This window comes from Pseudopipra pipra, chromosome W (assembly GCF_036250125.1).
Source record: "Pseudopipra pipra isolate bDixPip1 chromosome W, bDixPip1.hap1, whole genome shotgun sequence".
Taxonomy (NCBI): Eukaryota; Metazoa; Chordata; class Aves; order Passeriformes; family Pipridae; genus Pseudopipra; species Pseudopipra pipra.
Genome location: NC_087580.1, coordinates 20,353,733 through 20,380,335, shown reverse-complemented (window position 1 = coordinate 20,380,335; position 26,603 = coordinate 20,353,733). Strand labels below are relative to the sequence as shown.

General features: G+C 53.0%; 3 protein-coding genes across 4 annotated transcripts in view; 2 read left to right on the top strand and 1 right to left on the bottom strand.

Moving 5' to 3' along the window:
* Nucleotides 1–11,976, top strand: part of LOC135405284 (zinc finger protein 239-like) — a 92,314-nt gene extending 80,338 nt beyond the window's left edge. Inside the window, exons 1-3 of one of the 2 annotated variants that reach the window (XM_064639950.1) lie at nucleotides 9,585–9,847; nucleotides 10,584–10,662; nucleotides 10,851–11,976. In XM_064639950.1, the coding sequence (XP_064496020.1) occupies nucleotides 9,650–9,847; nucleotides 10,584–10,662; nucleotides 10,851–11,938 (1,365 nt within the window). In that variant the 5' untranslated portion in view covers nucleotides 9,585–9,649 and the 3' untranslated portion in view covers nucleotides 11,939–11,976. Of the gene's footprint in view, nucleotides 1–9,584; nucleotides 9,848–10,583; nucleotides 10,663–10,850 lie in introns of those variants that run through there. The other variant, XM_064639951.1, reaches the window with a different exon arrangement.
* Nucleotides 1–26,603, bottom strand: part of LOC135405349 (zinc finger protein 70-like) — a 431,851-nt gene that overhangs the window by 106,003 nt on the left and 299,245 nt on the right. The gene's annotated exons all lie outside the window — the stretch shown is intronic.
* The window catches only part of LOC135405331 (zinc finger protein 239-like), a 169,957-nt gene that overhangs the window by 78,436 nt on the left and 64,918 nt on the right, over nucleotides 1–26,603 (top strand). The window lies entirely within an intron of this gene.

Genomic DNA, 26,603 nt, shown 5'->3' with positions numbered 1-26,603 from the left:
ATAAGGTTACTGCTTGCTGCTAGCAAGGGGTATGTTATAGACTAGGAAATCAGGGAATTTTCCTTCCCCCTGCCCCACTCCAAGGGAAAGAAACGGAGTGAGGGGAGGGGGGGAAAGGGAGGTTATTAGCATTACTAAAGATGTAGCCAGCCTGGGTTAATTGCCCATTTGGAGAAAGAAAAGGAGAGGTGAGGAGGCAGGGAAGGGGAAGCCCTGGCTGGGAAGATGAGAGGAGGGGTTTTGTGTGGCTGGTTTTCTGGGTGCAGACAGGCAGTTTGTTGGGGAGGGAGACTGGAGGTCTAGCTGCCTTTTGGTTGTTAATCCTGGGGAGTTCGACCTCTTGTCCTGTTGGCTTCGACCTGCCTGACTGTCCCGCCCGCCGGAGCTGCTGTGTTTCATCGGAGAGTTTTGCCTGCCCACGGGAGAGGAGGAGGAGTTTTGGAGACATCACCGCCTGAGACTGCAGTGAGTCCTTGCCACTCAAGACAGCGGTGAGTTCCCGTGGGAGTGGGCGGCCTGCCTTCCTTTTTGTCCCCACGGAGACGAGGACCCCCCATCTCCTCGGCTTCCCCACGCGGCCCGGGATCACCCCCTCGGTCCCCCTCTTCCCGCGGGGTGACTGCCGGAGCCCACTGCGCCCCTGCCGACCACAACCAGGTACTGCAGGTCCTACACCTTCCAGCGGCCCAACAGCGCCCCCTGCCGACCACAACCAGGTACTGCAGGTCCTACAGCTCCAGTGGCCCAACAGCGCCCCCTGCCGACCACAACCAGGTACTGCAGGTCCTACAGCTCCAGTGGCCCAACAGCGCCCCCTGCCGACCACAACCAGGTACTGCAGGTCCTACACCTTCCAGCGGCCCAACAGCGCCCCCTGCCGACCACAACCAGGTACTGCAGGTCCTACACCTTCCAGCGATCCAACAGCGCCCCCTGCCGACCACAACCAGGTACTGCAGGCCCTGCAGCTCCAGCGGCCCAACAGCGCCCCCTGCCGACCACGACTAGATACTGCAGGTCCTACACCTTCCAGCGATCCAACAGCGCCCCCTGCCGACCACAACCAGGTACTGCAGGCCCTGCAGCTCCAGCGGCCCAACAGCGCCCCCTGCCGACCACGACTAGATACTGCAGGTCCTACACCCTCCAGCGGCCCAACAGCGCCCCCTGCCGACCACGACCAGGTACTGCAGGTCCTACAGCTTCCAGCGGCCCAACAGCGCCCCCTGCTGACCACGACCAGGTACTGCAGGCCCTGCAGCTTCAGCGGCCCAACAGCGCCCCCTGCCGACCACGACCGGGTACTGCAGGTCCTACACCTTCCAGCGATCCAAGAGCGCCCCCTGCCGACCACGACTGGATCCTGCAGGTCCTACACCTTCCAGCGGCCCAACAGCGCCCCCTGCAGACCGCAATTAGGACCGTGTTAAAGGACAGAGGAGTACTCTTTTAGGCTTGTTGTTGTGGTTGTTGTTGCTGGTGTTGTTTTGTTTTGTGTTACTTTTTTTTTTTCTTCTTCTTTTTTTTGCCAACATTCATATATTTCTTAATAAAGGGTTGTTATTTCTCCTGTTTTTCCACATTTTCCTCGAGTAAAGCCCCTTAATCTGACACTACAATTGCAGAGAGAGAGGAGTTTGGTCTACCTCACAACTCATCCTCTTTAGCAAACAGTCTAGTCTCTTCAGACTGAGACAGGGTATAAAAAGACAGATGAGAAAATAAAGAGAGACGTCTTTTCTGCACACAACTAGACTCTTTGTGTCTTTATCACCCGTCACGACTCTTCACCGACAGTTTTGTTGTTGCTGGGCAGCACTTGCACAGCTCCAAGGCCTTTCCCGTCCCTGGTACGGCCACGCTGGGGGGGAGCTGGGGGTGCGTGGGAGGGTGGGAGGAGACACACCTGGACCAGGTGACCCCCCTGAGCCAAGGGCTGCTCCAGACCATGGACATCACACTCAGGGTGTGTAGGGGGGAACTTTGGAGTGATGGTGTTTGTCTGCCCAGGTCACCGTTACTCGGGATGGGGCCCCGCTCTCCTGGAGGTGCTGAACACCTGCCTGTCCATGGGAAGCTGGGAATGAATTCCTGGTTTGGCCTTGTGTGTGTGCACGTCTTTGACTCAACCCAGGAGTTTTGTCACTTCTACCCTTCTGATTCTCTCCCCATCCCACTGGTGGGGAGGGAGTGAGCGACTGTGCAGTGCTGAGTGTCTGGCTGACATTGCTAAACCTTGACAGATGGAAAGTCCACAGGTCTCTGGGACCCTGTTCTGGTGCTGAACTGTCCCCTTGGTGAGAGATCTGGGAGACTGTCCAAGATCTGAATCACTCACCTTTACATGGTGAGGGGTGAATCCCACTGGAAGTAAACCAGGCTTCTCTCTTCCAGGGAATCCAGTGGCTCTGATGCATCCAGGGGGCATTTTAGCAGGACAGGGAAGCAATGGTTTATGCAAAAATAACCAGGGTTCCTAACTGTACTGAAAGACAGGTTAATGCAAGCAGTGCCAGTGTGTCCTGCAGTTTTCAGTCATCCAGAGAAGAAAGTGGTTCAAAGAGGGTGATCTCCCCAAGGTACCTGATTTTCCTGAACAGGTCAGGTTTTTATAACTTCCGAAAGAGTCACTGATAATTCAGCATTCCCGACCTTGCTGCTCTGTCCCTGGGATTCCTGAGCCCTTACAACACCCATTGAGAAGTCTTCTTAAACTCTGAGGTGTCACTGATGACAACAGCAGGTCAGAAAACATCAAGTATCCAATTAGCCAAGGGACAAACACAGGGCATTTTTTCAAGAGAAAAATCTGAATTCACACAAACATGTCATCTTAATACTTTTCATGTTTTCCCACAGTATTTGTGCCATTTTCCTGTGAGTTTTATCTGTCTCATAGAGGTGTCATTCAAAATTTCCAAGATCCAATTAAAGTTTGCATGAGAGAAAAGTCACTATGATTGTTTTCTAATCTACCAACTTCATAACATAAATATACAGAAAGGTTAAATATTCTTATTTAAAACTCAAACAAATCATTGAGATACCCACATTTATTTTAATTTAATGCTTTAACTCAAAGCAACCATTCCCATGCAGATTCTCCACATACCAGCAATCCCTGCTTGTTCCCAAATGTTGTCAAAGTTGCAGCCTCCTCTTTTTAACTCTCAGGTGTCTCCGTGCTCCAAAGATCTCGAGTGGAGCCCAGGACAGGCCAGTTTTGCTGCCAGGAACCTGCCAGAGCCCTTCTTAGGTGGTGCCAATCTCACAGGCAGCGTTTCCCAAAGCTGGAGGAAGCCTGAAAAGGAAGGAAACTTCCCCAAAGCCAGCCAGGCTTTTCTCAGTATCTGAGCTGCTGCCCAGAGCCTTTGCCTCCCTGCACCCACGGCCTCCAAGGATCTGCTGGAGAGTCCCTGGGGAGGCTTTGTCAGGAATGGCCCTTGGGGGGGCTCCTTAAGGCTTCAAGGGACTGCAGGATTTTCAGAGCAATTTGGGTTTTTCTTTTGATTTTGCATTTCTGAGAGGTTTGTGCAACCATGGCCTCCAGTTCTCTGCTGTAACGAGTCCCGTGAGAGCCTCAGACAGTGACAACCCTCAGGGGGGCTCGTTAATGCTTCAAGGCACTCGGGGTTTATTGAGGTACTTTTTTTGACACTGAGCCTCTGAGAGGTTTGTTCAGTCATGGCCTCCAATGACCTGCTCTAATTAGTCCCCTGAGAGACTCTGTCAGTTGGGACACCCAGTGGGGCTCGTTAATGCTTCAGGGACTGCAGGGTTTTCACAGGACTTTGTGTTCTGCTTTCCACACTGAGTGTCTGAGAGGTTTGTGCAATCCTCTGCAGTTACCTGCTCTAATGAGTCCCTTGAGAGGCTTTGTCAGTTGTGACACTCTGGGGGGCTCATTAATTCTTTGAAGTAGTTCAGTTTTTAAGGGCATTTTGGCTTTTGCTTTTGACACAAAGTCTGTGACAGATTTGTGCAATCATGGCCTGCAGTGATGTCCTTCAAGGAGTCCTTGAGGAGCCTGGATTGGGAATGGCCCTCAGTGGGACCCATTAATGCTTTGAGATACTTTGAGTTTCTCTTCTGACTTGGACTCATGGAAAGGTTTGTGCAATCTCCTCTCAGAGGAGAACCTCACCTGAGGTTCAAGGACTCGGCACCAAGTGCACCGTGGGGACCATGGGGCTCCTTAAAATCCATCAAGTGCTAAGAAACCACAGCTCTGCCTTGATTCTCCTCTAGTCTAGTGCAGTTAATTAGGAAGTTTTCTTAAAATGCAGAAATACTTCAAAGAGGTTCTAATAAACATGCACTCTTATTTTCAAGGGTGTAGTTTGTTACTTTTCTCCTTTGAGAAGGGTTGATTGCAGCTTTCTCTGATTGATATTGATCCAGGGTCTCTCCTAAGGAGGTTTGGACTGGTTGAAGCTTTCCCTTGAGGTCTGACACAGTGTGGACAACCTTGCTCCACATTTCCCAGGCCTATTCTGTCTCTCCTCAGTCTCCTGGGTCCTGCTTTGCTCACAGAACTGGCTGCACACAGCAAAGAGGGGTTTTTCTTCCTTTTTTGCAGCAATCTGGAGCCCATAAGGTTCACCTTTGGTAACAGACCCTCCTCAGCTGTGAGCCAAGTCCCCGCTGCCAGCAGTGAGGTTCAGCTCCCCCAAGGCAAAACCGTGCCAGAAATGTTTTAGACACCCAGGAAGTGAAATAATAAACAGGAATAAAGAGTTGGTACTGGGGGGCACTTGGGGATCCTGGGGGGCACTTATGGGGCAGTTTTGGGGGGGACATTTAGGGGACACTTGGGCATCCAGGGGGCACTTCGAGGCCGGGGTCCGCGCCGGGGCTGGATGCCTGAAGAATGGACACACAGCCCTGGAACCGTTGGATCTCCTGGATGATTGAAGTGCCTCTAACAGAGGGTGCAGGGCCTGCCTGCCCCTCCTGAGCACCAGCTCCATCTCCTGCTCCTGCCCAGCAGCTTTCCAGAAATCCAGGGCTGGGTGTGGATTGAACACTATGGCAAGGGGCAGGATAAAGGTGCTTGTCTTTCACCCTTGATGTCTCAGTGTTTGTGATCTTGGGAATCCTCACGAGCCTGAAACAATGGCAGATTATCTGTTCTCATAAGATGTGTACCTGGAGATTTTTTTTGATCTGTGTTTAAGTCTTCCTTGAAAATACAACTGATAGAGAACAATGGAAAAAAAGAAAAAGGGGAAAAAAAGCAAATACAAAGACAAAAAGGAAGAAAAAAGAGAAAAAGGAGAAAAAAAAAAAAGAAAAAACCAGAAAAAACAGGAAAAAAATGAGACAAATAATTAAAAAAAAGAAAATAAGAAAAAAGGGAAAAAAGAAAAAGAGAAAGAAAAAAGAGAGAAAAAAAAAAGAAAAGACAGAAAAAGAAGAAAACCGAAAAACGTATTATCCTCACTCCGCTCACGTGCAAATGGCCGCTATGACCCGCCGCAAAGACTACAATTCCCGTGGTGCCCCACGCAGTGCGCAGGCGCGGCCGTGGCCGTGCGGGGGCGTGGCCGCGCGCTGATTGGCTGCGGCGGTGTTCTCTAAACGCGGTGCGCGCGCAGAGCGCCGTGTCGACTTCCGGGAATCGTTGATGGCGGCGGGGCCCGCATTGTGCTGTAAGAGCTGGGGGGGTGCGGGAGAGCGGGGTCTGGGGATCCCCTCGGGGGCTGCGGGGAGCGCGGCTGTGGGTGGAAAGGCTGGAGGGCTCGGGAGGGTTTGGCGGGGGGGTTCGGGGGTTCCCGAGGGTCAGAGCGCGGGGCCTTGGAACCCTCTCGGGGGCCGCGGGGCCCGGGGGGCCTCCCAAGAACCCGAATGGGAGATTTGATTCCTGAGAAAGTCCCTCGGGGAAAAAAATCAAAACCACCCAACAAAAAAAGAACCCTAAAAAAGGGAAAAGTGAGAGAAAGGTGAAGGAAAATCTGCAAGGGCCAGGATGATTTTATTGCTTTGCTTCAGTTTTTCCTTGGTCTCCTCTTTCTCAGATTTTCTGTTCTCTTCCTTTACAGAAAGCTGTTCTGCTGTTGTGTGGTTTTGGGGTCCCTGGGGGGTCCCTGAGGAGGTTTTTGGGGGGTCTCTGAAGGGGTTTAGTGTCCTGAGGGGACTTAAGGGGGGGTGGGGGTTGATGGTCCCTGAACGGGTTTGGGAATCCCTGAGGGAGTTTTGGAGTCTCCGAGGGAACTGGGAGGTCCTGGGGGGGGCTTTGGGGGGTCTTTGAAGCAGTTTTGGGGGTTTCTAGTGGGATTTCAGGAGTCCCAGACGGTTTTGAGGGTCCCTGAGGGGGTTTTTGAGGTCCCTGAAATGCTTGGGGATTCCAGGTGGGTTTTGCAGGGCACTGAGAGGGTTTAGGGGGTCTTGGGGGGGGATGAGGTCTCTGAGGGGATTTGTGGGGTCCTTGAGGAGGTTTCGATGGGTCCAGAGGTGGATTTCTGAGGGGATTTGAGGGGTTCTGAGGGGATTTTATGGGGTCTCTGTGTCGGCGGAGCGACCCCAGGGAAAGGGGATCCCAATGCCCGCCCCGAACCCCAGAGACCCCCAAAACTCAGCACACAGAGACCCAACAGGGGGGCCCGGGGGGCCCCTAAAGCCCAGCAGTGGGGTTCAGAGGATCTCCCAGTCCTCAGGGGAGGGGTCCTGGGGTTGCCCCCCAAAGTGCTGGGGGGAGATGTACCACATCTGGGTAAGGGGATCCCAGTGCCCCCAGTATATCCCAGTGACCTCCCAGTGATCCTCAGTACAGCCCAGTAACCCCCTCAGTGACCACCCAGTGTGTCCCAGTGACCTCCCACTGCCCCCCAGTATGGCCCAGTAATGCTCCAGTGTGCACCCAGTAACCCCCAGTATGGCCCAGTAACCTGCCATTGTCCCCCCATGTGTCCTGGTAATCCCCCAGTAACTCCTCAGTCCCCCCAGTGCCCTCCCAGTGTCTCTCTGTAACCCCCAGTCCCTCCCAGTGCCCCCTGGTTCCCCCCAATGTGTCCCAGTACCCCCCAGTAATCCCCCAGTGCCCCCCAAAGCCCCCCAACTGTCCCCAGTGTGTCCCCAGATGCCCTTGGCCTTTCTGTGAGCATGGGGGGGGGGCGTTTTTGTGATCAGAGGGTCCAGGGGGGGCTCCTGGGGTGAGATGGAAGATTGGGGATATCAGGGATGGGGTTTGGGGACAGTGGAATTGGGGGTGTCAAGGGGAGCATTGGAAACACCAAAAGGGTCTTGGGGACATGAGGGGAGTCTCAGGACTGACCTGCTTGTAGGGAAGCCCCTCCTCTCCCCCTCTAGGCCCCATTAACCCCCCACCAAATGTCCCCCAACTCCCCTTTTTTTCCTTTAATCCCCTCCCCCCACTGATCCCTTTGACACCTCAATGCCCACAAGACCCTTTTAACTCCCCCAAATGCACCCAAAGCCCCACCAAATCCCCATCCAACCCCTCCAGATACCCCCAAACCTCCCCCAGCTCTTCCTTCAAATCCCTCCCAACCCCCCCAAAGAGGGATCCCCCGGCACCCTGGGACAGGAACACAGTGGGCTGTACTGGGGGCACTGGGCTGTACTGGGAGGGCACTGGGGGGGGCTCAGGTGTCCCCCGACAAGGTGGCCCAGCTCCAGGAGAGATCTGGGGAGCAGGGAGGAGGTACTGGTCTGTCCTGGTGTGTCCTGGTTTGTCCCCCAATCCCCAAAGCCCCTCCCCAGCTCCCCCAGGACCCTCCCACACCCCAAAGCCCCCCAGGCCCCTCCAGGCCCCTGACTTGGTCCTGCTGCCCCTTGAGCATCTGCAGCTCCTGCAGAACCAGACATTTCATCAGCAAATGTGCAGCTGACACCAAGCTGGGGGTGTGTTGATGTGCTGGAAGGCAGGAGGGCTCTGGAGCACAAGTGGTGTGAGGAGAGGCTGAGGGAGCTGGGGGTGTTGAGGCTGGAGAAGAGGAGGCTCAGGGGAGACCTCCTGACTCTCTGCAAGTCCCTGCCAGGAGGGTGTAGCCAGGTGGGGGTGGGGCTGTTCTGCCAGGAAGCAGCAGTAGGACAAGAGGGCTGGGTCTGGAGCTGTGCCAGGGGAGGTTTAGGTTGGATATTGGGAAGGAATTTTTTGCCAAGAGAGTAATCAGGCCTTGGAATGGGCTGGGCAGGGAGGGGGTGGAGTCCCCATCCCTGGAGGTGTTGAAGGTGAGAGTGGATGTGGCCTCAGTGCCATGGTCTGGGAAGCACGGCGGGGTTGGATCCAGGGTTGGACTTGATGATCTCAGAGGTCTTTTCCAACGTGGCTGATTCTGTGATTCTCTGATTGCCATTCCTATGGCAGCACATGCTTGAGGCTCCATCCCCAGGGTGATAGAGATGTCTGTCCATATCTATCTGCAAGGTTAGTCTGTAAATGTGTGGTGTTAGAAAAGCAGGCTGAGTTCTGGGCTGGTTGTAGAAGGAGAAAGAAGCCCCCAGCCCAGTGCAGGCAGGCAGCCCTCAGCTTGCACCTGATGTCCCCTCCCTGCAGGTTCCTGTCCTTGAGCCCAGGCCCTGAGGTGAGGCTGAGAAGTGGCGCGGAGGTGAGCCCAGAGCTGTCCCTGAGGTGAGGCTGAGAATAAGTGCAAGGCAGAGGTGCTGCTGAGGAAGGAGAGCCCCGTGGTGGGGAAGGCACAAAGCTGTGTGTGCCCATCCCCGAGCAGGTGCTGTGTCCATCCCCTGTGTGCCAGGTGAGCTGGGGCTTTGCTGCAGAGCTGCGGGCGCTGATTTGAGCGACTGCAAGTGCTGAGATGGTGGGCACCCAGGAACACCACCTGTGCCTGGCCACGGAGCCTGCAAGGAGGAGCAGAGACAGCCCTGGCAGTGTGGGGGTCCAGGTTGTCCCTGTGCCTTCCCCTGCAGGCCCTGGCTGTCCCTGCTGGGCCCCTGTCCATCCCCATCAGGTCCCTGCCCGTCCCCCCGGGCTGAGCTCCCCCCAGGAAGTGCCGTGGAGCTGAAGCTGCTGCCATCCCCCCCTGCAGCCGCTGCCCCAGGCAAGGGAGCAACAAAGGCAGGGCCAGGAGCAGAGGCAGCAGCAGGGGAGCCCTGGGAGGGCCGGGAAGCTCTTGTGTGGGGCAGGAAAGAGGCGCTGGGCACGAGGCCGGGGCTGTGCTGAGCAGGCCCAGCCCTCACATCCCCCCAGCCAACGCCGGCTGCCCGGGGGGCTTGGGAGGGACCCCCAGCCCGTGTGCCCCACACTGAGCTGGCAGAGAGAGAGCCAAGGGACAGGGATGTGGACAGGGCCCCGGGTGAGGGACAGGCAGGGCCATTGCAGGGACACATTGTGAGGGCACAGCCTGTGGCAGCAGAGCTGCCCAGGGCCGGGGGCAGCCGGGGGTGTTGGTATCAGCCAGTGCTGGGGCCCAGCAGAGCACGAGGCCTCTTGCAGAGCCCTGGAGCAGCCTCCCACTTGCCAGCCCCGCCCTGGTGGGGTGACACTGTCCCCTTCATCCAGGACACTCCCCCCAAAATCTTTGGGGGGGCCTTTTGTGTATATTGCTGGTTGCTGATTCCTGCTGGAGACCTGAGGGACCCTCTGCAATCCCATCCATGGGCACAATCTCCTCTCCAGAGCTTGACTCCCTGCAGCCTTTGCAGGGAAATCTGTGCTGGCAGCCCGAGTATGTCCCGATTCCCCGCACTCCCCCCAGGATGTTTGGGAGGAGTTCCCCCTTCCCGGGCACCCGTGGGATGGGGGGGGGGGGCGATTGTTCTCCTGCTGTTCCTGTTGCTGCTCCACCCCTGTCCCTGCCCTTTCTGCCGCTGTAGGGTGAGCGGAGAGGCCACGATGGGAAAGGGGCGAGAGAAGCAAAAAGAGCAGGTGGGTCACCCCCAAAGGGATCGCGAGGGGCAGTGGGTCACCCTCAGAGGGAGCTGGGGGGAGCTGGGGTTTGAGGGGGCAGTGGGAAAGGGGAGGGAGAGGGGGGCTAAGGGGAGGGGGGAGAGCGGGAGTGGGGTTGCTGTGGGGGTGCCTTGGTGTCCCCATGCCTTGATCCCTGGAGAGCGGGGGAGGCTGGAGAGAGGGGGGAGCTGCGAGAGCCCCAAGAGCCTGGAGAGGGGGCGCTGAGAAGGGGAAGCCTGGACAGTGGTGACCCCTGGTATCCCTGGGACAACAGAGTGGAGAACCTGGAGAGGGGGAATGTCTGGGAACGCGGCACCCCGAAGGCGAGAGTCAGAGGAGAAGGGACCCTTGGGACCCCCAACACTCCCAGCATCCCTAAATGGGACCCCCAGCATCCCAGACAGGGAAGACCCTCCGAACTCCAGAAGGAGAGACAAGAGAAGGGAATTTCTGGGACAGATTTTTTGAGCTAATCTTCATATTTTGGAATATTTTTTATCTGAATCTCAAATATTTGCAGTTTGGGGGGCAAGGGTCTTCTTGCTATTTCTGAAGGTTTTTTTGCCTGAATCTCAGTGGTTTGGGTTTTTCTGGGCTGAATCTTGGTGTTTTGGAGGTTTTTATGGACACAGGATGCCCGGTCAGTTCTAGAGATGGACTTGGGCAGGAGGAACCCCCAAGCCAACGCACTCAGCCCTTGTTTTCCCCTCATCAGGATTTCTCCTTCCCAAAGCTTGGGCGGATGGAGGAGGAGGCTGCGAGGAAGAGGAAGATGCCTTGGGCCCCCCAGGCAGGTGAGGAGGCAGTCAGTGCCCCTTTGGGCGGGTGTTGTGCTGGCTCTGTCAGCCGAGCATGGCCCCGACTGCAGGACAACCCCGCTGGCGCCGCCGTCCTGCCGGGGCCGGAGCTGGGGGGATGTCCTTGGCCTTCCCTGTGGGCCGGAGGCAAATCCCCTCCCTGTCCTTGTTGCTTCCTGCCCCAGGCCCCGAGCTGAGGACGGAGAGCCTGGAGGACAAATCCCCCCGGCAGAGCCTGGTGGGAGAGACCGTTTTGAAGGGCTCCCCAGCGCAGGAAGGCAGCGGGGAGGAAAAGGGCCGGAGATCCCCCCGCAGGAGGGGCTCCAAAGCCAGCCCAGGGTGCTCTGAGGAGGAAAGAGCCAGCCTGTGCCGGGAAGGCGGCCGGAGCTTGAGGCAGAGCTCTGACCTGGTGGTCCCTGAGCAGCCTCCCAGCAGGGAGAAGCCCTTCAGGTGCTTGGAATGTGGGAAGAGCTTCAGACAGAGTGCCCACCTCCTCACCCACCAGCACATCCACACGGGGGAACGTCCCTACACGTGTGGGGAATGTGGGAAGAGCTTCAGGAACAGCAGCCACCTCTGCACCCACCAGCGCATCCACACTGGGGAACTGCCCTACACATGTGGAGAATGTGGGAAGAGCTTCAATTACAACTCCAGCCTCCTCGCCCACCATCGCATCCACACTGGGGAACGGCCCTACACGTGTGGGGAGTGTGGGAAGAGCTTCAGCCTGAGCTCCAACCTCCTCACCCACCAGCACATCCACACTGGGGAACGGCCCTACACGTGTGGGGAATGTGGGAAGAGCTTCAGTGACAACTCCAACCTCCTCGCCCACTGTCGCATCCACACTGGGGAACGGCCCTACACCTGTGGGGAATGTGGGAAGAGCTTCCGACAGAGCTCCCACCTCTGTAAACACCAGCGCATCCACGGTGAACAACCTTTCACATGTAGGGAATGTGGGAAGAGCTTCAGTGACAGCTCCACCCTCCGCACCCACCAGCGCATCCATACTTGGGAACGTCCCTACAAGTGCTTGGAATGTGGGAAGGGGTTTCAGACCAGTTCAGATCTCCTCAGGCATCAGCGGGCACACACGGGGGAGAGGCCCTTCCGCTGCAACGACTGCGGTAAGAGCTTCAACCGGAACTCTCATCTTGTCATCCACCAGCGCATCCACACCGGAGAGAGGCCCTACAAGTGTGGGGAGTGTGGGAAGAGCTTCACTGACAGCTCTGCCTTCAACAAACACCAACGGACCCACCGGTAAGGGAAGCCCTCTGAATGCACTGACTGCGCGAAGAGCTTCGGCCAACTGCTTCCACCTTGAATGAACCCCCTGATGGGGAGGCAACCCCTGGAGTGCAGTGACTGTCCGTCCATCTCTTTCGACCACAAAGGGCCAGTCCCCTTTTACAGGGGCAGGTTCTTCTAACAGAACCCTTCTTGGGGGCGTGTGTGGAGATTCCTGCCTTGGCTGGGGATCGCCCCAAGGTTAGTTCTGTAGGTTTAGAACAGAGATCTCCCCAGGAGCGTTGGTCTGAGGGAGTTCCATCCATCTCTAAGTAAGAATTATTGCTTTTGTGCCAGCTTTAGTAGAATTGCTTCAACAATTGCTTTAGTGTAGAGCACTGTCCTGTCTTATCCTGTACTCCTGGTAGTTTTAGTGTTTATCATCATCATGGCTGGGCTTCACGAATGAAGATTTGGGAAGGACTCTACCCACATTTGCTGCAAGCGAGTTGGTGGCTGAAAAGGCCAATGCGAAATAGACAAGTCCAGTGTCAAAAGGCACAGTGGAAAGTCTCCTTGGATGGTATTGACAAGACACGGTTCTTTCTGCGTTGTCTTTTCTCCTTGAGAGTGAACCTGTGTGTGTTCTCAAAAGAAGAATCAGTGTTAGTGTGTCCAGACCTCCTGATTGGAGGCCAAAATAGACCAGTGATGAAGATCAATATGACCAAGGCTAAGATGTTGTTTCAGGGAGTCCTTGTATCTCTTCTTTGGGGCTCCTCTCTTGCAGCAGCCAGTGGCAAGTTCACCATAGAGCACAATCTTAGGGAGGCAGTGGTCCTTCATCCTTGAGACGTGCCCTGCCCAGCACAGCTGTGTTCTCATCAACATGGCCTCATTACTCGTAACCACTGCCTGTTCAAGAACAGTCACGTATTAGTCACGTAATCAGTCCAGTGGATGTTTAGGATTGTACAGAGACAGCATTGATGGAAGTGTTCTGAGAGTCGCAGGTGGTGGCGGTAGATGACCCATGGTTCAGACCTGTATAAAAGAGTAGACAGCACAATGGCTCTGTAAACACTGATCTTTGTACTTTTCTTCAGGTGTTTATTTCGCCAAACTCTTTTATGGAGTTTTCCGAAAGCTCTCTATGCCTTTGCTAACCTGTTGTCTATCTTATTGTCAGTCTTACCATTCGAGGAGATGATGCTTCCCAGATAATTAAACTGCTGGACTGATTTGAGCTCTGATTTACCATTGGTGATGTGGGTATGATGGAAGACTTCCTGAAGTGCAGGTTGATAGAAAACTTCAGTCTTCTTTAAGCTGACTTCCAGCCCAAAAAGCTCAGCAGCCTCAGCAAAACAGAATGTTAAACAGTGCAGAGCTACTTCTGTGTGGGCAACGAGTGTGGCAGCGTCAGCATAAAGCAGCTCCCGGACAAGATGATTTAAGGTCTTAGTTTGGACCTTCATTCACCTTAGGTTGAAAGGGCTTCCATCAGTACGGTATCGAATGTAGATCTCATATTCTTCATCGAGGTCTGCCGTGGCCCTTTGGAGCATCCTGCTGAAGAAAATTGTGAATAGGGTTGGTGCAAGAACGCAGCCTTGTCTCACACCATTGGTTATTAGAAAGGGCTCAGAGAGTGCATTGCCATATCTGACTTGGCTGTGCTGATCCTCATGGAGTGAGATGATCATTTTAAGGAACTTCTTTCTTTCAAAGCTTACTCTACCAGGTCTCTTGTGCACACAATACTCAGATTCTCAGAGCTCCCAGCGCTGTCCCCAGCGCTGTCCCCACCGCACAACGTCCCAGTCCTTTTCTCACTGGTTTCCAACGTCCTTTCTTTAATGATGTCCTTTGCCCGCTTTTAGCTCAGTATGCGATGTCTGGCTTTTTTTTTTTTTTCAGAAAGTGCTCCTCAGCTTTGAAACAAGCTCGTGCGAACACTGCTGTAATTCTCCTTGTTTCAAGGCAGTTTCTAATCATCCCTGATACAGGGAGTGCCCCATTTCTGGGTGCCAGATATGGCTTATTAATATAATAAATAAATAAGGCCATAAGGACCCGGCTGGTTGGGGGTTCAGCAACCAAATCCCTTTATTTAAATGAGACAACAGCTTATATATGCACCTCAAAGCAACATGTGACTCCCCTGACCAATTACCATGGGTATCTCACTGCCCATTGTGCATGGGAGTACTTTGGGACTTCATTTGCCAGGATGCCCCTCTGGCATCCTTCTTAAAACCCAACTCCTACATGTAAGATAGGACAGTGGACTCTATCAAAGTCATTCTATTAAAGCAATTGGATCAAAGCCAGCAAAAAGAAACAATCCTGAAGCAGAGATTGAGGTAACTCACCCCACAATGACAGGGAGTAGTTCTCTCTCTTTCACTTAACCCCTGGGCAGTGACCAAGAAGAGCTGTCCCTGCTTCATGGCAGAAGCTCCACACACTTCAAGGAAGTCTGGGGAAGAATCTACCATGTGAAAGTTGGATGGGGCTTTTATAGTTATAAAGGGTTTGACTGCCAGACATATTTGCAGGCCAGGGAGCAGCTTCTCTGTCAAATCCTGCTTCAAAATGCAGGATGTGTGTTTGAAGTTTCATGAAGCATTTTGGGTTTAGCATAATTCAACATTAAAAACAGCACCTTGACACCAGCAGTAACTCACCACAGAGAGCTTGAATTGTTTGTATTCTCTGAGCATTGTTTAGGTATTATCAGAGCAGAGCATCCTGCCAGAAATGACCCCTTGATTCCATGAGGTTGCAAAAACTTCTAGGGTACCTTTGGTTCCATGAGGCCTCTCAGTGTCACAATGGATCCTTGGATACATGAGGTTCTGGAGGGTCACAATGGCTCCTTGATTCCACAATGTTGCAAAATATCCCAAGTTTCCCTTGGCTCCAAGAGGCTCCCCAGTGTCCCACCGGCCCCTGGATTCCAGGAGGCCCTGCAGTGTCCCAATGGCCACTCGGTTCCAGGAGCTCCTGTTGTGGTTGAGCTCAATTTCCCCATCCCCTGCTGTGCTCAGATGCCGTGAGAACTGCAGAGAAGCGAGCTGAGAACACGGCGGGCCCTGGTCCTCTTTGGTGCCCGGGGCTGCCCCGAGAGGGAGTCCCCGGCCCTGCCCCCGGAGCCGCCGCGCCGTCCCCTGAGCGCCGCTGAGGCGGCAGCGCTGGAGCGGGGCCGTGTCTGCCCGGAGCCGCCGCTGCCACGAGGCTGCCGCCGCTGCCGCTTTTGGCCTGCGCTGCCCCGCAGCCGCCCGGGACCGGCTTCCCAACACTGCCGGCGCCTGCGAGCGGAGCCGGCGCTCCTGCAGCGCCTCGGAGTCGCTGCTCCGCCGCCGCTGCTCCTTTGCTCTGCCACTGATGGGGCCTGGCTTTGTTCTGCTTGGGTCTGTGCTTTAGGAAAGTTGCTGTTCATTTTCATGCTCCACTGGAACACCTCCTGAATTCCAAAGGTTTCCTAATCCAGGGGGAGGGGTTTCTATGGCATCAGAGGTGCCGCCCCTCGGGACACATTGTCAATAAACCATCCAGCTGATTTGCATGGGTGTAAGAGATGGGGAAGACAAGATAAGGAGTCATCCCCTAAAAACCTTGGAAAATTCCCTACCTGACCCATAAACCAAATGGAACAGTTTGGATACAATTCCCAAATATTTTGAAAACTCCAGTCATTCCTGACACCAGGATGGAAATCCAGCAGATAACTAAAGCCAATCCCCTTGTGAGCCCACACCCAGCGGGGCTGAGGGAGGCCCTGGCAGCTCCCCAGCACCTCCCTCTCAGTGGGACACCTCTGGCAGCCTCTCCCAGCTCGGGAACCCTCCAGTTTGCAACACTCCAAAGAGCGGCGCTGATGCCCAGAACAATTCTGATCCCCTCAACAAACACTCCTCCAGCTGGGACCCTTGTCTGGTGGGAAACACAAAGGGATTGGTGGGAGTGTTTCCCTGACAACAGGAGAATTTGGGAGAGGGACCTTTCCACCCCCAGCTCTTGATGTGTCCACACATCTCTGCCTGGGTGTGGGTGTGAATTGACTGTGGTGGGAATGTTCTTGTGAATCTCTAATTCAGTCACTATTAAAATTATAGCACATGCTATTGAACCACTTGATAATCGTTCAATTGGTCAGCGATTAAGTGCTACTACTGTTTTTGCCCTCTTGTCTTTGGAAGCTGACCATCCTGCATCCCAAGGCTCTGTGTAAATCATTCCCTTTCATCAAAAAATATATATTTTTTCATTACTTCCACTTTAAAATCTTCTCCTTAGCTAAAGTACAAAACAACTCCAATTAGCTGTTGAACTCTTGGAAAATTGAAGACAATTAAAGGAATAGAAATAATTTGTTTTTCAGTGTTTTAATGAGTCCCACAGTGTGTTTGGAGCTGCATCAGCTGTCAGTCCAAGATGGGCCATGTCAGAACTGGTGAGGTTGGGGAGTGAGGAGCAAGGTTGATCATGCAGGGTCAGTCTGGATCCCCTGAGGAGACACTCAGCATCAAGATCACTTGGAGAACACCTCTATCACCTCTTCTCTGAACAGAAAAGTATCCATAATTGAATTAAAACAAAAAAAGTACAAACTTGGAAGACTTGTTTTGAAATTGCCTTGAAGACAATTAAAGGAAGACAAAGAGATCCTGAGGGATTTCTGCATTTTAATGAGCCCCACGGTGTGTTTGCAGCCCAGCCCATTATCCTGAGGTACTGAGAGAAGATTGAAGAAGCTGCTCAAGAAGTCAGAAGCCAAACTGCAAGTGCCTTGAAGCATTGCTGGGCCCCACTGAGGGCAGGCACTGCCAAAGCCTCCCCAGGGACTCCTTGGAGCAGCTCCTTGGAGGCCAGGAGTGCAGGCAGACAAAGGCTCTGGGCAGGCCCCTGCAATGCTGAGCAAAGCCTGCCTTGGTTTTGTGGAGCACAAAGACCAAGGCCTGAGCCCCAGGCCCTGGCCCAGCAGATCCTGTCCCTCCTGGCTGGCTCAGGGCTGTTTGGGGGCACTGGGATGGGAGGGGGAGGAACAACAAAGGCCCAAAACTGGGCAACCCCTGCCAGGCTGCTGAGGGAGGGGCGAGGCAGAACCCAAGTGCAGAACCTGCCAGGAAAGTGGCTTGTGGTGGCCTGAGTGGCAGAGGCAGCTGCCAGAGGCAAGGGGACAAAGGCCTGGGTGCCTTTGGGCCTTGCAGCCCTGCCAGAGCCCTTGGCCATCTCTCCTGCAGGCTGTCCTGCCCTGGCCCTGCTGCTGCTCTGGCCTTGCAGGCTGCACACACCCCTCCTGCTTTCCCACCCCCTCCCAGCAGCATTTCTAGACCCTCCCTGATGTCTCTGCACCAGCTCTGGCTGTTCCCTGGAACACAAAGCCATGGGCTGATCCTGACTCCCTCTGGGTGACATCCTGCAGCACAAGGGTCCCCATTGAGTGACATTTTTTTTTCCTCACCTTCAATCTGAACCTTCCATGCTACTCTTTGTGGAGATTTCATCCTATTTCCAAAACAGAGAAAAGCTCCATCCTGTCAGATCTCCTCTAGACCCTCTCCAGTACTTCCTCCAGAATGGGGAACCTCACAGACAGACAGACCAGTCCAGATGTGGTGACACCAGAGCTGAGTCCGGGGGGGTGACAACTTCCTTGTCTGGGTGCCCACACTCTCCCCAGGGCAACCCCATGTGCAGTTGGCCTTAAATCAAGGGGCCATTCTGATTCTTTGTAACATCATGGAATCAAGTGGCCCTGTGACACTGCAGGGCCTCCTGGAACCAAAGGAATGCAGGGACACTGTGCAATCTCATGGAACCAAGGGGCCATTGTGACATGTGGGGTCTCCTTGGAACCAAAGGAACCCTGAGACATCTCAGACCCTCATGGACCCAAGGGCCCACTGTGCCTCCCCAGAACTCCATGGAATCAAGCAGAGCCGCTGCCTCCCCCCCGCCGCCGCACGGACCGGAGTCGCCGGCTCTGCCCCGCTTGGACACCTCTGGAGTCAGCGTGTTCTTGGGCAGCACAACTGATCTAAGACCAGAGAGTTTCACAGATTTTGCTTTGCCACTTTTTCATGTCGTTTTGTTTTTTATTTGTTCATTCAGGGGGAAAAGGGGGAAGGGAGGCACGTGTTGATCCCTGTTTTTATCTGTTTATGAAAGGAAGTTGGGGCAGGGGGGAGAGAGGAGGCAATTTCTTTGTCTGCTGTTGCTTTGAACTGTTCTGTTGGTATTGCTGGTTTTGCTGCTATATTTCTTGTCAGTGAACTGCTATTTTTTCACTTATACTCTCCTTGTATTTTGTCTCCCTGTATTGGTGGGGAATAAAAGAGCAGTGAGTTCATTTTATTGGAGTTCCCATCCCAATATGTGTCTTTAAACCAGGACAGGTTGCTCAAGGGCTCCCTGAAATTTGGCATCATCCACAAAGGACTTGAAAATGCATTTTGTCCTATTATATAGAGAGCTCTTCTGCATTGGTGGTCAAGGGCTGATCACTGAAGGATTTCATCAGGAAGTTGCAACCAAGAGGAATTTGTACCATGGATTTTATTTGACACTCTTCATTCAGCAAACTTCCCACCCACCACATCTTCCACTTCTCAGCAGTCTGGCCATAAGGAGACCACAGGAGACCATGTCAAGGGCCTTGATAAATTCTGGCCTTTCCAAGGGTTTGGGAGAGGTCTCCCAGTGACACTGCCCAGCCTTCTCAATATCCCTGACACCAAAAGCTTTTCCATATCCCACACTTTTAGAGGAGTGCCCAGGACACAACACAGGTTGTCCTGGTGGTTCTGGAGAATGAGAAGGGATTTATTCCTAGAAGCCAACCCCTCCAATTGGATTTGAGTGCAGCTGAAAGGTTTCCTCAGCATTTTCCCCAGTGCCTCCCTGCCCTGAAGGTTTCTGGCCATCAGGCTGCAGCTGAGGGGGTTGGGCAGGTACCTGAGGAGGGAGTAGAACAATGGCTGTGTCCAACTGTGCCAGGAGGGCTGTGCTGGGCAAGGATGAGGAGGCTGCAGAAAACAGTGGCACTGGGGAGGGGAGAGGAGCAGCTGGAGAGACCTTGTGCCTGCCAACGCTGGGCAGGAGCTGCCCCAGGATGGCAGCTCTGAAGCACTCCCAGGATGTCCCTGGGAACAGGAGGGGAAGACTGGATCTGAAAATGGAACCTGGAAAGCAGAGAGCAGGAGTGTCATGGTGACACTGCAGGAGAGTTGCAGCCCTGGAGCAAGGGGACAGAAGAAGTGCCCCAGTCCATGCCCTGCCCTCAGAAGATCCCACAGCATCCTGGAGATGCTGGAAGGGAGCCCAGCTCTGCTTCACAAGTTGCCAGGGCCTGTCCCTGCCTGTGCTCCAAGGGCTTCCACCCCCCAGGACTGTGCTCAGAGAGCACTCAGGCCTTACAGCGAGAAAGGGGCTCAGGAGGACAGTGTGGGAGTGGCAAGAGAGCAGCTCTGCAAAGACCAAGCACTGCTGCTCCCTGGCAGTGCTGCTGGGCTGGGATTATTGTCCCCTTCCCCTTTGCAAATACACCCTGTCCTGCAGTGTGCTGTCCTTTAGGAACATCTGAGAAGAAGGGTCTTGGACAAAGAAGGCACTGCAGGGTCCTTTATTTTTTTTAAAGACTCATTGTGCTCAATTCATTATTTTTACATCTCTAGGTCAAATTCAGAAGATAGACACTAAATTAGAAGGCAGATACATAATAATATTTCATTACACAGAAAATTATGGCAAGGAGAACCCAATGACGTCCACAAAAACCTGAGCAGGAAGGCTGGGCCATTAGTGAGTCCCATTCTGAATGCTACAAACCAGAAAACAGGCACTTTATTGCTCTTGAAAAGCATCCAGTCATCATTTTCCTCAGGGCATTCTTGAGCTCCTGATTCCTGAGGCTGTAGATGAGGGGGTTCAGTGCTGGAGGTAGCACTGAGTACAGAACTGACAGGGCCAGGTCCAGGGATGGGGAGGAGATGGAGGGGGGCTTCAGGTAGGCAAACATGGCAGTGATCAAAAACAGAGAGACCAGAGCTAGGTGAGGGAGGCACGTGGAAAAGGTTTTGTGCCTTCCCTGCTCAGAGGGGATCCTCAGCACAGCCCTGAAGATCTGCACATAGGAGAACACAATGAAAACAAAACAACCGAAACAAAAAGAAGCATTAACTGCAACAAACCCAAGTTCCCTGGTGTTGGAGTGTGAGCAGGAGAGCTTGAGGATGTGTGGGATTTCACAGAAGAACTGGCCCAGGGCATTGCCCTGGCACAGGGGCAGGGAAAATGTATTGGCTGTGTTCAGCAGAGCAGTGAGAAAGGCAGTGGCCCAGGCAGCTGCTGCCATGTGGGCACAAGCTCTGCTGCCCAGGAGGGTCCCGTAGTGCAGGGGTTTGCAGATGGCAACGTAGCGGTCGTAGCACATGATGGTGAGGAGACAAAACTCTGTTGAAAGGAAAAAGGCAAAGAAAAAGAGCTGTGCAGCACATCCCATGTAGGAGATGGTTGTGTCCCAGAGGGAATTGTGCATGGCTTTGGGGACAGTGGTGCAGATGCAGCCCAGGTCTGTGAGGGAGAGGTTGAGCAGGAAGAAGCCCATGGGGGTGTGCAGGTGGTGGTCGCAGGCTACAGCGCTGAGGATGAGGCCGTTGGCCAGGAGGGCAGCCAGGGAGATGGCCAGGAAGAGCCAGAAGTGCAGGAGCTGCAGCTCCCGCCTGTCTGCCAATGCCAGGAGGAGGAACTGGGTGAGGGAGCTGCTGTTGGGCATTTTCTGCCTCTGGGTATTTGTTTCCAACACAGGAGAAGAAGACAGTAAGAGGCCAGTTAGCATGGACTTATCTAAACAAAGTCAAAGCCGTATCCCACAGACACTCCCCATGTCACACACAGACAACCTTTTGATTTGCTGGGAGATCTTCCTTCAGCTCCGATGCTGGGTCCCTACTCAACAGCATTTTCACTGTCATAGCATCACTGTGCTTCTACACAGGGGTTTCACATCACAAGGAGATGTTAAGGGACAGGTTTCCATCCTGGAGCGGAATTCACAGCTTGGAAGGAAACCTCAAGGAGACAGCCAAGTGTCCTTATGATGGCATTTGATTTAAGGGGACTCAGCTCCTTCCCCAGCACCACAGGCTGCACTGGTAGGGGTCATATTCCGTTTGCAGGTGCAAAAAGGACAGCTCAGACTAGTCCTGATGGGTCTAGCAGAGGTGATGCTGGTGCTGTCCACAGGCAGAGCAGTGGCTGAAAGCACATTAGGAAGCTCAGACAGACCTACTGAGCACTCCCAGTTCAGATGTCTCAGGGACTTGGCAAAATTAATACTTTCTTAATGATTGATTCTTCCCATTCCTCAAGAGTTGGAAACTGGAAACACAGTCTCAGGAAATTTGTTTAACCTTATAAAAATCTTTGTCTTGGAAATATTCTGGGAGGGAGCTGAAGCTCTGAGCATGTCCTCCTCCTCTACACTCCAGGTACTCTCAGAGTTGCACTTACAGAATCTGTAGTTGGTGGGCAGTGCCAGCTTTACCAGAAGCCTCCAAAACCTGTAGTCCCATTGCCCTGCATGAACAGACTTCCTGTGCCAAGGTCTGTTAAAAATTCTCTCCCAGTGAGGTCGCAGCATCTTTCTACGTCCGACAGCCTTTACCTTCTCTCTGCCTCACTCCCCTGCCCTGGGTGCTGCAGGCAGTGCCCTCAGCCCTGCTGGGCTGGGCAGAGGAGCTGCTCCTGGGCAGAGCTGTCTCTTTGAAGCTCTTCTTGCTTGCCAGGAGCTCCCTGTGTGCCAGGAGCCCGGCCCAGCTCAGCAGCACAGCAACAGCCCCAGGCATTTCATGACCCTCGGGGAGGGTTGGCCTTGTTTATGTGAGACTCAGTCCCTGAGAGGAAGTTCAAACAACTTTTCAAGAAGTCAAAGTGAGATTGAAACACTAAAGTTTCTTGTAGTGCTAATGAGTCTCACTGAGGGACACAACTGAGAACGTGTCCCCAGGTTCCAGTTAGAGCAGAAAACTGCAGACAGGGATGACAAGGATGGACAAGCAAGGGAAAGGTGGCTCTGATGCTGAATAAACCTTGACTTGTTTCCTTAATCCAAAGGGCCAAGCTCTGACCCCCAGCCCCTGGGAAGGCAGATCCTGTCCCTGCCTCATTCCTCAGGGCTCTTCCTGGGGCACTGGGATGTGGGATGTGCAATGCCAAGGGCAGGACCATGGGGTGGCACCTGCCAGGCTGCTGAGCAGGGACAAGGAGGCCAGGAGGCCCCAGGGCTGCAAGGGGCACTCCCCTCCTCCTGGCCTCAGGGGCACAGACAGCAGCCATGGCCAAAGGCCTGCAGAAGGTGGCTCTGGCAGGGCCTTTCAGCTTCTCCCCCTCCCTGTCTCCTCTCCAGCCCAGGCTGTCCTACAGTGTCCATGCCCTGCCCCTTTCCCTGCAGGCTGTCGTCATCCCCCCGGCTGCCCCACCTGGCTGGCACCTTCCTGCACTGACATCTCTGCGTCCTCCCTGGCTCTTCCTGCACACACAAAGCCTTGGGCTCATCCAGACTCCTCCTGGCTGACGTGTTGCAGCGTTTTCCGTGGAGTGAAATTCCTTTTTCCTCATGTCCATGCTGGACCTCCCCAGCTGCACTTGGCATTAATTCTTTCTTTCTCATGTTCTTTTCTGCTATGACAAAAGGATCCATCATCTCTAAATCCTCCCTTCAAGCCCTCTCAGGGCTGTCCTGTGCTGTCCTCACTCTCCACACCATTGAGGCCACAGGTCCTCAGCCCCTCTCTAGTGCTCATGTGCTTGAGACCTTTAAAGCCCATCTTGGGAGATCTCTGGGAACTCACAGATGTTTTTGCAGATGAAAATGTAGTGCTCATAGTGTAATGAAGTCTCAGTGATTGTTTTTACCAAGGCCTGTAGTGGCAGAACATGGGGCAGTGGCTTTGAACTGAAGGAGAAGAGTTTTGTATTAGATGATAGGAGATTTAACAATCAGAGTGGCAAGAACTGGAAGAGGTTTCCAGAGAAGTGGATGTCCCATCCCAGCATTTGTCCAAGATCAGGGACTGTGATTAACCTCAGTTAGTAAAAGATGTCACTGGACCAGATGACCTTTTATCTCCCTTCCAAGCCAAATCATTCTGTGATTCTTTGCGTCCCAAACTCCTCCAAAGAATTTCCATGTTGAGGATATGAATTACCATGTTTTGAAGAAGCCATTCTAAGCCCAAAACGTAACAAATTAATTCCAAGGAAGTTTCATGTATGTGTATGAAACTGTAACCAAGTGGGTCAATGGCAGAACCTTTCAGGGTGACCTTGCAGCTGAGGATGGGGGATTTGGCCTCGGGCTCTGAGACTCATGATGGGCAGCCAGAAAGGGGATTTGGGGTCTGGTCAAGACTTGTCCTGGGATGTCTAGGAAAGAACCAAAGCAAGGGGAGGATCACAGTGGTCACTGGAGGACCAAGGAAGAGAAAACAGAGAGAAAAGAGGATGAAAAAACTGGTCATGTTAAACAGGAGACTGGTCAAGACACGTCCCTGGCTGTGCCCTGCAAGTGATCCCAACAGCCTGTCACGTTTTCTTAAGAACTCCATTGCCAAGAAGTTTCTGTGGGGAGGGACCTCTCTGCTCCTGGCACAGATTGTGGCCCAAGTTCCAGCCCCTGCAGCAGGAGCCACAACTAGTCAGGTCTTGTGTTCTCTGGGGGGCCAGACTCTGCCCAGATTGGGGTGTGTGTGTGTTGGAAGCACAAAAGAGTGAAGCAAATGCAAAGCTAAACACCCACTGTAGCCTGACTTTGTCCCTAAGTGGGGGCTGAGAATTGGACCCAACATGTGCAGGGACAGATGGAGGGGTTTGTCCCCCTGGCCCTGCCCAGAAGGGACACCTTTCAGGAAGGGTTGTGGCCTTGGCTGTGCTGAGGGTTGCCCCGGGCAATGCAGCTTGGGATTGCAGTGGCACTGTCAGGGCTCTGCAGAGCTCCTGGCAGTTCCTGCCTTTGTCCCCAGCAATGCCAGAGACCTGCAGGGGTTGCAGTCAATCACTTGTGCTCTTTGGGACCCCGACTGGCTCTGCTGAATGTCAGCAGGCCTGGAGTTCCCAGACTGTTCCTGCATCCAGGGTCAGGCCTGCAGTGACGTTTGTGCAGCATTCAATTGGGGCAGTGGCAGGATGGCCATGGATCCATTCCTGCACAAACACAATGGTGCTCCATCCCAGGCAGGGATAGAATGGGCCCACAACTTTTGGAAGGATAAGAACCAGGGAGTTTTGGCACTGTGGAACCCCATGGAACCAAAGGAACCCTGGGACATGGTGGAACCTCATGGAATCAAGGGGACATTGTGACCCTGCAGCACCTCATGGAACCAAAGGGAGTCTAGGACATGGCAGGACCTGATGAAAACAAAGGAATCTCATGGGAACAAAGGGACCCTGGAACATTGTGGAATCCAGGGGCCATTGGAATACACTGGGGCCTCCTGGAACCAAAGGGAACATGGGACACTGTGGAACCTCATGGAATCAAAAGGACCCCGGGACTTTGTGGAACATCAGGGAATCAAGGGGCCAGTATGACATCCCAGAACCTTTTGGAACCAAAGGGAACCAATGGGACATTTCAGAATCTCATGGAATCAAGGGGCCATTGTGACACTGGGGAAAATGATGGAATCAGTGGGCTATTGTCACACTGCAGGGCCTGATGGAGCCAAAGAACGCTGGGAAACAGTGCAACCTCATGGAATCAAGGAGCTACTGTCCCACTGCGGAGCCTCAAGGAATAAGGGATCCAATCTTTGCCTCAGATTTTGTCAACAAATTAAATTTAAGGAATTACAGATGTGGGATTGAACCACTTTTGTCCCACTGGTTTTAATGATTGGCAAAATGAGAACATGTATATGAAACGAATCATTTATTCTTACAAATGATCAGACAAAAGATCTTAATCAGAATTATTTACTACACAGTACAAAGGCTAAAACTTCTAGTAGTGCAGTATAAGATAGGACAGTGCATTATATTGAAGCAATTATTGAAACAATTATATTAAAGCTAGCCAAAAGAAATAATTATTACATGGAGATCTAATGTAACTCACCCAGACCAACGATCGTGGGGAGATTTCTTTTTCTCAACCTTGAGGAGTGTCCTTGGAGGGTGTCTCCACCCAAGGCAGGAATCTCCACATATATACCCCAAGAAGGGCTGTGTTAGAAGAACCTGTGAAACAGAGAAAGGCATGAAAAGTTCACTTAGTATAGCAGAACGAGGTCTGAAGAGTTAACTTAGAATACATACTCCGAGCAGAGAAATAGGAAACTATGTTTCAAGGACTAACTAAAATAACAAATACATAAATCTGACACACTGACACAAAGAGAACATAAAAGTAAGGAAATAATATAATACTACGAATGCTAACATATGCATAAATAGATATATGGTAAGAACACAGAAAGATAAGGGGAAAAAGGAGGATCAGGGTCCAGAAACTCCTGCCAGATGTTCAGGAACCCCTGCCAAATACAACTAGTAGTCAGCCAAATTAAAGAAAGTTCAAAAGTTTACCTGTGAAAGAGGAGTAGAACTAAGACCCCTGAGGCCGAAGTAACCGGATGTACCACCCAGACTCTCCCCAAAATGAAGACCTCTCCCCTAACTCTGCCCTAACTCCACCTGTTATGAATACTATAATTAGATGTTGCAATATTATGAATATTCATGGTAAATGATGTAATCTCTTAACAAGAAATGTATAAACACTCCAGCTTGATCACTGCCTGCTTCGGAGCTCTTTGTCCAGCGCCAGCTGGGAGCTCCCCAATGTTGCTCTGTAATAAATACCTCCTCTTAAAGACTAAAAACTTTGTCTCTGAGCAGTTCTTCTGGCCTTTTGGGGCAAAATTTGGCATCACCTGCCTGTATGAAAGAGGACCCTCCCACCACTGCCCAGAACACCATCCTGGGCCTGGAAAAGCAAGTCCTGTGGAGACACGGCCCTCCAGAAACACTGGGGTTGGACAGCAGGACTCTTTTCAAAACAACCTTGGGCACACCTGGACCAGAGAGCTCGGCATGGAGTGGATGGATCATATTCCCTGTCAGGCACCAGCCTCTGGGAAAGTTGAATGGTAGAGTGGACTGTTCAAAACCACCTTGACAGCAATGGGCAGTGGGACCTTCAAACCTTGGGATCTGCATTCAGCAAAAGTCATCCAGTTAGTTAATCCTGTAAGCTCAAGAGAGAAAACTCCAGGCCAGTTCAGTGTCTAAGATCAGCTCAAAAGAGCAGGTCCTTTAATCAGGCCCACAGGCCCAGGGGAACACACACGACGCGCCCTCCCAGGCAATGGTTCTACAGTTTTAGAAGATGGTTCCTCCAATGCCAGAACTCTCCACCCCGCGGTTCTGCCCAGTTCTGCCCCCCAACACGCCCCTTGGGGAATTGGGTTTGGGGTCTTTGGGACCCCTTCTTCCTCATCTTTCTCTTCTTCACAGCACGTACAGTCCTTGGAGCGCCTCCAAAGTTCTGGGCTTGAAGGTTGCTTTGTCTCTTGTGGGATCTTGTTGTCCAGGCCTAGGGTGTGATGTTGTTCACTAGAGGTGTTTTTCTACAATTCTACCTTGAAAAGAAGTGTAAACACGCTAAAGGAGTTTAGAAAGTTTGATATCAA